Source organism: Salvia hispanica, chromosome 3 (genome assembly GCF_023119035.1).
Source record: "Salvia hispanica cultivar TCC Black 2014 chromosome 3, UniMelb_Shisp_WGS_1.0, whole genome shotgun sequence".
Classification (NCBI taxonomy): domain Eukaryota; kingdom Viridiplantae; phylum Streptophyta; class Magnoliopsida; order Lamiales; family Lamiaceae; genus Salvia; species Salvia hispanica.
This window is the reverse complement of record NC_062967.1, coordinates 18,369,760-18,382,141: the sequence shown is the minus strand read 5'-3', so window position 1 is coordinate 18,382,141 and position 12,382 is coordinate 18,369,760. Positions and strand designations below refer to the sequence as shown.

Sequence of the window (12,382 nt, the reverse complement as noted above, 5' to 3'; positions counted from 1 at the left end):
TTACTGTTACTTTTTTGTTATGTACATAACATAACGATTCTTGTGAGATTAAAGGTTTTATTGGTGTGATTAATTAGTTATGGATTGGTCTAAGCAGAATTCAGATATTTTGTCAAACAATCACTTATTTCTTCATTCTGATTTGAACTATGTGTTTGATCAATTAGTATCTTAAATTATTATGGCATGCTTGGTATGATGGAATGGAATGAGGTTGGAATGGAATGGAGGTTGGAATGGAATGAAGATAGGAATGAAATGTCAATTTCCTTGGATTTCCTTTGCATTTTCATCCATTTACTCATTCATTCCATCACACCAAGCAAATTAATAGAATGGAAGTAGGAATCACATTCCATTCCATCGTACCAAGAAGCCACTAGGGGTTTCAGTTGCTCAACTTGTGTCACGTATTGAATTGGCTCGTGATTAATTTTATCACATGAAATATGCCAAAACGATAACAAGTTAGGTTGAATAGTCATTCATATAGTATAGTATAAGGGGTTTTCTTTTTTGAGAAGATGTGAGCTTTTAGTATCTTAGGACAACACAATTGCGGATTGTTTACATGAAATTTTGTGTATCAATGTCACGCCATTCTTTATGCTATATCACGATTTTGTTATACTATTTTTATTATTTTGGATACATATACATATTTATTACTAATTTTAAAGACCAAATTAGAGGCTAAATTAAGTTCCTTAGACCTAATTTTTTTATGGATGAGATACGGTGATGTGTAAATTATTCCACCTTCATCGCAAGCTTATTATACTTCAGCCTAAGGTAATTAAGTTATTACACATATTAGGAGGTTTTTACTTCATTCCAGAAGGTTTAATACTAATTCCAATACTAATAAATTGAAAACGAATAGGTTGTTACTCCATTCCAGTAGGTTTATTACTTCATTCAAATGGGTCATTACTTCATTCAAATATGTTTTAAGTTTATTCATGTATATTTTCAAATGATTCAGTAAATACACATTCGAATTCATTGAACATGATTTTTACTTTATTTAATATAAACAATACAATTCATTCTAGTAGGACCATTTGATCTCTAGTGTAACTAGAGACCAAATTAGGACTATTAGATTTTGATTTTAATGGATTAGATAAGATGTAGTGTTATTTTATGTCATTCATCACATACCGAAATTACTTCAACCAAAGGCATTTAGGTAAAATCTTACGTACTGGAATGAGTAATAAAACTACTGAAAATAAGTTTTGCATTGGTATAGTTCAATTTATTAATTCAATATATTATACGTCAAACGGTAGTATTTATTAAACAATGAACTATATGTATGTTAGTGATGAACCATTTACACCTTTTGATAAAACATGATTTAGTTCAATATTAACAGTCACAGAGTGTTTGGTTCTTTTTATTTCTTATATTATTCAATCATATTTAGATGTCTATAGTATTTCATTCAACTAGGTTATTAGTGATTTAAATAGTTTCACCACTTCATTCAATTAGATTCTTACTCTCAGACTTTAAAAATTTATCCTCCTAATGTGTTACCCTAAGATGAAGTAAATTGTGCTTCTAACGAAGGCGAAAATAATTTACGCATGAACACGTCTCAAGTCTCATCCACTCAACTTTCTCTCTCTATATGTATACACGAAGTCATAGCAATAATTGGACATTTGCGCGTAAATAATATGAACTGAAAGAAAAATTGTGACAGAAAATTTATAAAAGAACAAGAAAAAGTCATTAATGAATTAGAATATAGTTTTGATACATGATTCAGAATTTATAGTGTAGATTTTACTATGACATGCGGCATATTTCTTGGAGTTAGCTTAGTTTTATATATATAATCATATCTTAGTCAAAGGTTCCAATATTTATATATCATTATCACAATTAGTCGTTACTACACGCAAATACTAGTAAATTGCGTGCCGATTAAATTACTAATTGATAATGCAAATGGGGTTAATTTATTTAACTAGGATTGGCTTCTTGTGCAGCATGATTCGACCCTTCTCTACAATATAGTCATGGATTTTCATTTTGTAATAGTCGTGGCATCTTAAATGGAGTATGTTATATACATTCATGTGTGTGTGCGCGCAAATAAAATTATAAGAACCTAATGGAAAAATAAAAATTGAGTAACAATGGAAAGTCAACTAGCTAAATAGACATTATGGGTACCGAATACCGATAGTATCATAATATGATTTTTATGTTAATGAACTAATTTTAAAATGGGATATTGGCCATAATATGATAATATTATGGAATTTTCAAAAAGTTAAGTTTTTTCCACGAACTTTTAACTTCGCAAATAATATCACGAACTTTACTTAGTTTGTTAATTTTCACTAGAAATGGGATATTATAGAGATGAGATATACTTTCTATGTTTAAGGTTATTTGCACCTTTTTATTTCGACTCGTCCTAAACTATTTACTATTATTTCTATTTTAAGTAAGAATTAAGGTATTTAATTAATATATTTAAGTTAATTAAGTGTTTCTTTATTTAGTTATCTCTCTTTACATTTAAAATATTAATTTAATTACAGTAAAATGTCTCTCAAATTTACGATCTAAAATGTAAAGTGTGAGGAGCATGAGATAAGACAGGAGTAAAGGACGCAGTATATAAGAATGCATTCACTCCACATTTAATAGCAATTCCTATAACTGCTGTTCACCAATTACTAATAGGAGTATTAACTATGACTAAATGTCAACTCTAGCTTAGTACTAGTACTACGAAATAAATTAAGAAACAAGAAACTAAAATTATAGTAAAAAATACTTCCTCCATCTATGAAATGTTATCCACGTTTAACTCAATACGAGTTTTAAGAAATGTGAAAAAAAGTGTGAATAAAGTTAGTAGAATGTGAATTCCACATTTATATATTAGTATTATAATAGAATGTGAATATAATGAGTTATGGAAAACTGAGCTCCATTTATCAAATATAAAAAAAACAAAGTGAACTATATATTGCGGACAAACCAAAATAGCAAAAATGAACGACATTTTACTAAAAGAAAGGAGGAAGTAAATAAAATATGAATCAACAAATAGTTAAACATGTAATTTCAAGTGTAATAAAAATTTTGATTATACTACTAATGTATTTAATCTAATAAATACTCTGTCACCATATGCTATATTCGTTATTATAGTACTCCTTCATCCGTCCCATTATAAATGAGACGTTTTCTTTTTTTTAAGTCATTTTATTAATAAAAAAAAGAACATCATTCTATCTTTCTTTTATTTTGCCATCTTTTCTAATTTTTCTCTCATCATAAAAATCTGTACCAAAAAAAATGTGTCGCGTGACGGATGGAGTACACATTAAAAAATAAATAAAATAAAAATAAGTATTTCTCGTAAATATCAATTTATATAGGTAGCTTTCACATTGTTAAATTCAACTTTGGATTACTTCAACATTTTCTTGCACGTCCATTGTATATTTGCAGTACCATATTAATATACATTCCGATTGAGATCACATTCCTTACTCTCCATCTCTCAAAGCATCCATGATCAATACTCATTAACATGAACAATAACAGATTCAGCAGCACCCATTTTGCTACAGAACTGAAGATCAACTCATCCATGGCTAAAGATCTCAAGATCACTGCTAAGCTACGGTAATCAACTATATACATAGAGAAAGAGAGTTTGTGTTTCCATGCAAAAATAGAGTTCAAAATCACGAAAAACTTAAATTTTGCGTAACTCTCTCGATTTATACACAGGCGCACGGCTATAAGGAAACGAGTGATGTCGGTCCCGATCAAGGACATCCAGCGGCTGCGGCTCAAAGGCGACCACGCCAGCGCTCCGCCCTCGGATTCGTGGGCGTGGCGGAAATACGGCCAAAAGCCGATCAAAGGCTCCCCATATCCCAGGTCATTACTAATACTATCTTAAATTAATTAATCACCTTGTTTAATTGAAATTAATTAAACCAATTCAATTAATTTTCCAGGGGCTATTACAGATGCAGCAGCTCCAAGGGCTGCCCTGCGAGGAAACAGGTGGAGAGAAGCAGCGCAGATCCAAACATGCTGATCGTCACCTACTCCTGCGACCACACCCATCCGCCGCCATCCTCTCGCAGCATCCACCACCGCGATGCGCCAATTTCAATTTCTGAAGAGGAGGAGGATGAATTGGGGGAAAACGAAAATTCGATGGATCTAGGTCATAGTAATCAGTTTCACGAGTTCAATTTGGAGAATCGATTTGGGGAGAATTTGATTCATGGCGGTGAATTTGGTTGGTTGACCGATTTCGAGTCGAGATCTGATAGGATTCTCGAGACTCCGATTCTGATGGAGGAGAGAGGGAATACGGAGAAAGAAATGGCTGTAATTTTCGGCCTGAGAGAGGAGGAGGAAGAAGAGGATCTGTTTGCGGGGCTCGGGGAGCTGCCGGAGTGCTCGACGGTGTTCCGCCATGGGATGGCGGAGCTGCGGCGGCGGAGATTGGCGACCACCGGTTGTGCGGGGCCTTAGATAGTGGATTTGTCAACTTCATTCATTTAAAGAATTATTTTTATTTAATTATGATTTCTAAAGTTGAAAACTTATTTAGATTGATTATACGGCGTATTTTTATTTTATTTTGTTATAAAGTTGAAAAGTTAAATTTGTAGTTAGTGTCTTAGCACCTTGTTTTAGATCCAATGGATACTGACTGTATCTGTAATTTTATTTTATAAAATGATTTTTGGTATTATGCGCAGGCTCATGCATCATGCGACAATTTAAAAATATAGGGTTACTAGTGCAATAATCACTGAATTATCCGATATATGGAATTATTTTTATAAAATTAACATCCTCGCAAAGTTCATATTAATATTTTTCTTAAACTTTGAAATTCATGAAAAAAAACATTCAGATTTTAGATAACTAATGGTATTTGGGCTAATAAGTCTAAAAGAAATACGATCTCTGTTGCCAACTTTCTTAAGTTGTCAACTCTGTTAACTCATCAATGCAATGTATGAAAAATGTTAACACGATGACATTGGAATGCCAACATAAACTTAGTTGATATTTTAATACACTGTGTTGACATTGGAGAGGAATTTCTGAACTCTTGTAAGAAGCAACTCAGGGTCCATTATTGACATTCGATGATCTATCGCCGAAAATCAAAGGGTGCACGAAAGATAGAAAATGAACGGAAATGATAAAAACCCTAGTTGAGGTTCTAGGGTGCGTAATTCAAGGAAATCGATTGGATATTAACTTTTGATTGTGGTTCCTAAAACTCTACATTCCTTAGCCTGCTTTATATTTTTTGTTTTTATGTTTTCCGTTATTTATTTATTTATTTCTGCCTAGTATAAATCCAACCAAAATCTCGTGTCTCTAAATAGTATATGACGCTTAGTATATACTCCCTCCGTCCGTGAATAGGAGTCTCCTTTTTCCATTTTGGTCCATCCGCGAATAGGAGTCCCGGTTCATTATCACTATAAATGGTAAAGAGACCTCACATTCCACCAACTCATTCCCCTCACATATCATTACTAACTAATATATACAAGTGAGACTCATATTCCACTAACTTTCTTCCACCCACTTTTCTTAACATTTCTTAAAATCCGTGCCGGAATGAAATAGGACTCTTATTCATGGACAGAGGGATTAGCAGACAGTTGCAATCTTATTCACTGTGTTCGATATCCAGTACTGACATTTAGCTATACTAGATCTACCTTATATACTTGCAAGTATTTTTTGTGCTAATAAATAGTGTATCATATACTGATACGCTTGGATTTACACTCGGATGTTGCACTGTTTCAAGGCTATTATTCGATCCGTTTTGAGTGTCAAAGTTGCATTACATGTCCATTATTTGCGTATCTTATCTATTTTGGTATTTTGACGTGTTTTGTAAGATATTTGCAAAATAGAGCCTAAAAAAATAGAAAAAAGTCGAAAATAGAAATCTGGAGTATTCGAGCCAGCCAACTGTCCGCTGCACCTATGCCAGCGACCGCTGCCCCAGTACCGACCCGCTTCAGAAAATAAAGCTGAAAAGAAGAACACGCCCAACGACCATTGGGATGTTCACATCTACCGCTGATTTAGATCCAGTAGCTACGAAGTAATTGCCAGCGACCGCTGATTGAGATACAGAAGCTACGAGATGATTTGCAGCGACCGCTGAACAAAGTGCAACGATCCGTTAGGAAAATGCGGCGCATAGAATTTGCCATATTTTCTCTCTAAGACTTACAATACTATGTTGAAGATTTACCATATTATGAGGCACGATTTTAAGGCTATAAATACCCCTCAAGCTTCACCAAAAAGAGAACCTTTTACAGCATAATTCCATATCATAATATTTGAGTGTTCCTTCCACTGTTATCATTGCTTAAGGGTTTGAAGAGAATATCAAGACTACAAAATTCAACATTTGGTATCTATTGCTTAGTTCTTACTTTTCTATGTTTTTTTTAGAAACTATGTGTTTAGATTATTCCATCATGTGTAGCTAAACTCATATAATTCTATGGATGTGTTAGTAACGACTTTGGTTTATACAGTTACTATTTATTTAATATCCGTTTTGTTCATTACTTTGCTTCTATTCTAAGTGTTGGATAATACTTCATGTTTGAGTTACACATTCTGATTTATTGACGTGCAACATAATCGTGAAAGGAGGTTTGCATGTTAGAAGAGCTTACTTGACGCTACAATTGACTCCTCTTAAAACGGCTCTATTAATTGAGAACGAGAACATTAGCTTGGAGTCTTATGAGTCTTTAGGAGTTACAAATCTATGACGCCCCTAGTGTTTGTGATCTACTTTGTATCGCATGGACAATGATTATGTGACTCGTTCTAGTAAAGTATGAATTGTGCTAGGGTGTTGTAGTTGGAACTTGTATAAACCATACGTGTGAAAGCACATCCTTGGAATTTCCTTATCTCATCTAATTATCTCTGGGGTTTTATCTGTATTTGCTTACTTGTTTTCTTTATTTTACTTTTCAAAACCAAAAATCTTTGTTTTTCCAAATTGTAGAAGAGGCTTTGTAAAAGGTAGACAATCTGTGATAGTTTTTCCCGTGATCGACATCCGGTACTAACCTTTAGTTATACTATATATACTTTGTATGCATACAGATTCATTGAGCGCAAATAAAAGTGCATCATATGCCTGTTGTTATTATTAGTGGTAATAAACTGGGATCAATATGCATTTCAAGCATTAATTGTATTTGATTTTGACTTAAATTCTCTATAACATTTAAAAAATTGAACCAAATTCGGGCGACTAGTGGCTTTCACACAAGAATCAACTAAACACATGTACACTAAACAAGGACGGCGGGCAGTGGCAGCACTCGGCCCTCTCGCCACCTTCTGGCCATGCAAATCCCCTATCCCCTCTATAAAAAGCACCCCATCCTATTACTTTCTCATCAAAACAAACAACAAGAATCAAAAATGGCCAACGCAGCCGCTATCCTCATCCTCCTCATCGCCAGCGCTGCCGCCGCCAGCGCCTCAACCCAGACGACGACGATGTTCAAGGACGAGAAGTGCAAGAGGGAGTTTCAGGAGATGACGCAGTGGCAGTGCGTGATGTGGATCGCCAGCGAGCCCTTCGGAGACGCCATTGCGCCCAACCGCCGCTACCTGCCGGAGGAGCACCTCTTCAGCTGCTGCGAGCACCTCAAGAGCCTCAGCTCCGACTGCCGCTGCGACGCCGTTTGGGAGATGATGATGGAGTACACCGGCTACGGAGACATCGCCTGCGCCCTCGGGGAGCAGTGCGGCCTCGAATGCTCCCTCACCTGCCCCGGCTACCGCCGTGGCCCCGCCCTCGCATGAACTACTTTTTCTTCCTAATAAATCACACATACCATCGTGTGTGTGTTTGTGTATGCTTTTTAAGAAAATGTAGCAACCTTTGAACTGCCCTTTAATCATATTGCATCGTTTTCCTTTTGCCTTTCTACTACATATATTTTCGAATCCTTTAACGATCTCACAATCTTAATTTTCCTACGTAGAATGGAATATCTTGCCGTTGTACCACAAGTGCGTAACATCTTCTTCATAGAATGTCAAATAAATCCGCCATAAAACCAACTACTACGAGACAAAATATTGTTTCTTTTCGATAAAATGAATTGGAAATATTTTTTTTATTGTTGTTGTTAAATTGACCTTTACTTAGCAAATTGATTATTTAGAGGTATCGACAACCAAAGTTATAAAACATATATTTTAGAAATTAAAGTATTGTTTTATAGTGAATTTGAGTTTTTTTTTATTTATTTATCTATTACTCCCTCCGTCCCGGTTAAGATGCTACATTTCTTAGCCGGCACGGGATTTTAGGAGTTCTTAGTTAAAATGTTTAGTTGGAGAGAGGAAGGGTGGGTAAAAGTAAATAGAGAGAGAAAGAAAGATGAATATTTTAATAGGAGTGAAAAAAAGTTGTTGGGAGTATTATTTGGAGAGAGAGTTTCCGAAAAAGGAAATATCTCATCTTAATTGGGACAAACTAAAAAAAAATATGTCATCTTAAGATAGATGTCACACTGAGTGAAGGCACAAGATTTTAGAGCATCCACAATAGATTCCGAAAACCTGTCGTTTGCGAGCGGCGATTTTTAGTGCTCTGTTGCAATTGAGGAGACGAGGGGGCCTCCGGGTGCATGTGCCCGCGCTCAGAATTTTTTTATATATACTTTTAATACATTATTCTATCTTCAAATACCCTCATTCTTATTGGTATTTTAATCTTTGTTATTTGTTTTTTTAATCTAAAATTAAAATAACAAAATATGAAAACAATAAAATAAGTTGTGGTGGATTTTGGTGAAAAATGGGTTGTGGTAGATTTTGGGGCCGTTTTTTGTCCAGTATTGCTGAAATCATTAGAAGATATTATGTGTATTGAGTAAAAAGAGAAAATACATTGTTGTCCTCCCTCTATCCCATGGAAGATGACATGTTCCTTGGACAAACTAAAAAGTAAAATATGTCATCTTTAGTAGGACGAAGGAAGTATATTATTGCGAGAGATAATTATTTCCAAGAAAGGAAATGTGATATCTTTGGTGGAATAAACTAAAAGGGAAAGTGTGTCATCTACGATGAAACGGAGGAAGTTTAAAATTGAAGGTTATTATTTTGTTTAGTTGGTTATAGTATTATAAAAATCATCAATGAAGTGTTGAATCATGTGTCAAATAGATGGAAAAATAGAAAATAATTGCACCTAAATTAAACCCACCGGACCGGCCCATTTGGCTCTGGGTCAGCTCTACTCGACTTGTGGACTTTTCAGATTGTATATCGGTCTAAAAATTTCCAGTCCAAATCCTCTAGAATTAGCAAGCTATTGATTTATGGCCAACCAACAAGTTCCAGGCGACATTGACTTCCTAACTAAATAATTAGTGATAGAAAGCCTCAATAATTACTAGCAAAAAGAAAATGGTTTCAATAGTATCTCAAAATTCAAAATGAGATGATTTTGAGATACTATTAGTCATTGGAGCTAGTTTACTGTTTTTGGGTTTTTTAGTTTTGACATATTAATCAAAAAAGGAAAAAAAAATAAAAGTAGAAAGAAATAAAGAAATTTGCATTGAAATAGATTATTTTAATTAATTGGCCTAGGAAATGAGTTTAATTAATTATTTTTAAATGTTACTGGGGAAATTAATTAAATAAATTTAACAATTAAAATGAATTACTTGATTTTATTAATCATCTCATTTACTTAGTATACTAGTATGAAATTTATTGAAATAATTGTTAACTAGCATTGATCATTAACAAGGTACTAATGTAGATATCAATATATCTTAAAAATAAAAATTACAAACAAAGTAAATAAAATAAGGCAAATAATAAAATTAAGTTTTTCGGTTGATCTTGTTGAGATCTTTCAAATATAATGCGTTTTTTTTTTGCTTGAACAAAAAGTACGATCATGAGGATATTTTATGGAGCTCAAATTCATAGACGTTATTTTATGTTCTTCCCTCGATAGTCGATACTATGGTCTTATCATAGTGCTTTTAATATATTTTTTCAAGTTGTTTAATTTTTATTCAATAAATATATACTCCTACTTAGAATATAAATATATTAATAATAAAATTATTACTTTTATTTTGAAATAAGTTATTGATAAAATATTATCGGATTAATGTGTAATTAGAAAAATATTAAAGCAAAAAAGTAAAAAGAAATAGATTTTATGTAAATTATTGAAATAAAAACACTATTTAACCTGATAGTTACACTATAATAGTTTTAAGTTTGGTGTTCATGACTGCAGATGATCCGAAGAAAGAAGATGCGCGACACAATATATTAATTAACTTTCGTTTGCAACAAAACTTACAATACACAATTGTGTACTTAATTCATTTAATTAATAATGTCTTCATCTATAAAAAAATGAATTAGACATTAACAACCTTGAGTGGAGTACTGTATTATTCACGTATTTTTATATACTATCTATATCTATGAGCATAAAAAAATTAAGCACTGCAATATCAATCTATTTTTTTACATATTACAAATTATTTTTAAATATAACTTTTGATTAAACTAATTTGTGAATAAAAAAAACCCACTGAAATTTCATTAAAATAATTTAATTTTTGAAAATGGAAAGTATGGTAGTATTTAAATTTCATCCAAATAATTAAATATTACTCTTTCGGTTTCAAGGTAAATGTCACACTTGGTGTGATGACATAAAATTTTAAAAAATGTTGTTTTGTGTGTGAATTTAGAGATATTATTTTATGTATTAAATACATAGAGAGAGAAAATATGTATTTTTATATGAAAGAAAACTTTTTCTCTAAAAGAAAATGTGACAAACTATTAAGCCAAAATTCCTAATAATGCTTTGCACGTTCACAACCTCTATAATTGCATACATATATAGATATATTCATGCATAGGGAGTGATTCCAATGATATTTTTTTTAAATTAAAATTTTGAGAACTAAAAATTACTATATCAGTTCGGTGATACATAACATATTACTTACTGATGTTGAGTTAGTAACACATATTGATCAGAGATTGATATTCGTAAATCAAGCAAATTATATTTAATTAAAAATTGATATGTTTTGTAGAGTAGACTTTTTTTATAATATTTTTTCTCTTGCATTACACTCTCTCCACTTTAATTATTTATCATTTTACTGAGTGAAAAAAGAAGAAATGAGACAACTAGCATGGGATAGATGGAGTATAATTAAGTATTCTAACTTAAAAAAAGTTCTGTCATGATCCAATATCTCTTATTCATGCCTATGCACATGTATATATACTATATATCAACATTTTCAGAATTCTAGTTGTCTCATACCCCACCATCACAAACCTACAAACACCATCCATCTTGTACATTGAACCATATATATTTGACGTATAATAAATCCAAATCAATTGAAAAAAAATGTCCATCTCTGAAACCTCATCCTCTCCCGATCCCCCGATTCAACTCGTCTCCAAATCCGTCTCCGACAGACTCCTCTCCAAATTCTACGACGTCTCCGAGTTGGGTTTCGACTACACACAGAGCGCGCTGTGGTCTCCTCCGGTCCAAAGGAGAGTGTTTCTCGACTCTCCCGGCAATATCTCCACCGAGCACGACTTGGCCGCCAAGCTCCAGAGACGAAGGTCTCGTTCGTCTCGTCTCTCGTTCAATGTAGGTATTCTGATTCTGATTTTGTCTACGGCCGATATTATTTATTTTTTTACAATTATTTGGTGTTTTTAGTTAATGTTTATGGCTATTTATTTATTTGTTTAAATTGTGCAGGCTTGCTTGTGCTCTCCGAAGAGATTGTGAAAGGTTGGAGTTTGGGCATTGTATTTTTGGAAATGGCAGTGTTTGTGCTTGTGACTAGATTTGTATGATAGATCTTTTTATGTATAAAACTATAATATATCACCTTGGCGTATGTTCAGTCCAGTTTTCTATCTTGTTATTTTATTCTCACAATCCAGTATATTATTTCAACTACTTTCTCATGTTTTACCAGATAGCATTAAAATCTGTATCATCCCCAATTAGGCTATTTTTATGAGACGAAGAGAGTATAATTATTGAGACGAAACTAATTACAATAAACTCAAAGTATGATAACAAAGACTCGAACTCTAACCTCACTACAAAAGAATTACTTTATCCATCCGTGATTTATAGTCTCACTTTGACTCTACACGAATTTTATGAAATGTGAAGGAAAGTGGTGGAAAATATTAGTAAAATGTTGGTCTCACTTTTATATATTCATTTTATAATAAATTGTGAGTAAAGTTAATGGAATATTGA

The 12,382-nt window shown here is 33.0% G+C and overlaps 3 protein-coding genes across 4 annotated transcripts; all 3 read left to right on the top strand.

Moving 5' to 3' along the window:
• The first annotated feature begins 3,451 nt into the window (after positions 1 to 3,451).
• On the top strand, positions 3,452 to 4,756 carry LOC125215909 (probable WRKY transcription factor 65). The gene is made up of 3 exons (XM_048117491.1): positions 3,452 to 3,663; positions 3,772 to 3,924; positions 4,005 to 4,756. The coding sequence occupies exons 1-3, from the start codon at positions 3,569 to 3,571 to the stop codon at positions 4,531 to 4,533; spliced, it is 777 nt and encodes a 258-aa protein (XP_047973448.1). The 5' UTR covers positions 3,452 to 3,568; the 3' UTR covers positions 4,534 to 4,756.
• Positions 4,757 to 7,467: 2,711 nt separating this feature from the next.
• LOC125212880 (2S sulfur-rich seed storage protein 1-like) lies at positions 7,468 to 8,001 on the top strand. Its single transcript, XM_048113166.1, has one exon. It carries the CDS (start codon positions 7,498 to 7,500, stop codon positions 7,882 to 7,884), a length of 387 nt encoding a protein of 128 aa, XP_047969123.1. The 5' UTR covers positions 7,468 to 7,497; the 3' UTR covers positions 7,885 to 8,001.
• Positions 8,002 to 11,460: 3,459 nt separating this feature from the next.
• LOC125209542 lies at positions 11,461 to 12,008 on the top strand. 2 transcript variants are annotated; one of them, XM_048109142.1, is made up of 2 exons: positions 11,461 to 11,756; positions 11,867 to 12,008. In XM_048109142.1, the coding sequence occupies exons 1-2, from the start codon at positions 11,501 to 11,503 to the stop codon at positions 11,962 to 11,964; spliced, it is 354 nt and encodes a 117-aa protein (XP_047965099.1). In that variant the 5' UTR covers positions 11,461 to 11,500; the 3' UTR covers positions 11,965 to 12,008. The 2 variants fall into 2 exon arrangements, with proteins under 2 accessions (XP_047965099.1, XP_047965100.1); XM_048109143.1 differs by having other exon boundaries at positions 11,478 to 11,752.
• Positions 12,009 to 12,382: the final 374 nt, after the last annotated feature.

What these genes read in the sequence shown, in the direction of transcription:
- LOC125215909 (XM_048117491.1), top strand. Translation starts at nt 3,569, where the DNA reads ATGAACAATAACAGATTCAGCAGCACCCATTTTGCTACAGAACTGAAG. An exon ending in AAGATCACTGCTAAGCTACG is followed by an intron (nt 3,664 to 3,771) that starts GTAATCAACTAT and finishes ATTTATACACAG; the next exon opens with GCGCACGGCTATAAGGAAAC. An exon ending in AAAGGCTCCCCATATCCCAG is followed by an intron (nt 3,925 to 4,004) that starts GTCATTACTAAT and finishes TTAATTTTCCAG; the next exon opens with GGGCTATTACAGATGCAGCA.
- LOC125212880 (XM_048113166.1), top strand. Translation starts at nt 7,498, where the DNA reads ATGGCCAACGCAGCCGCTATCCTCATCCTCCTCATCGCCAGCGCTGCC.
- LOC125209542 (XM_048109142.1), top strand. Translation starts at nt 11,501, where the DNA reads ATGTCCATCTCTGAAACCTCATCCTCTCCCGATCCCCCGATTCAACTC. An exon ending in TCGTCTCTCGTTCAATGTAG is followed by an intron (nt 11,757 to 11,866) that starts GTATTCTGATTC and finishes TAAATTGTGCAG; the next exon opens with GCTTGCTTGTGCTCTCCGAA.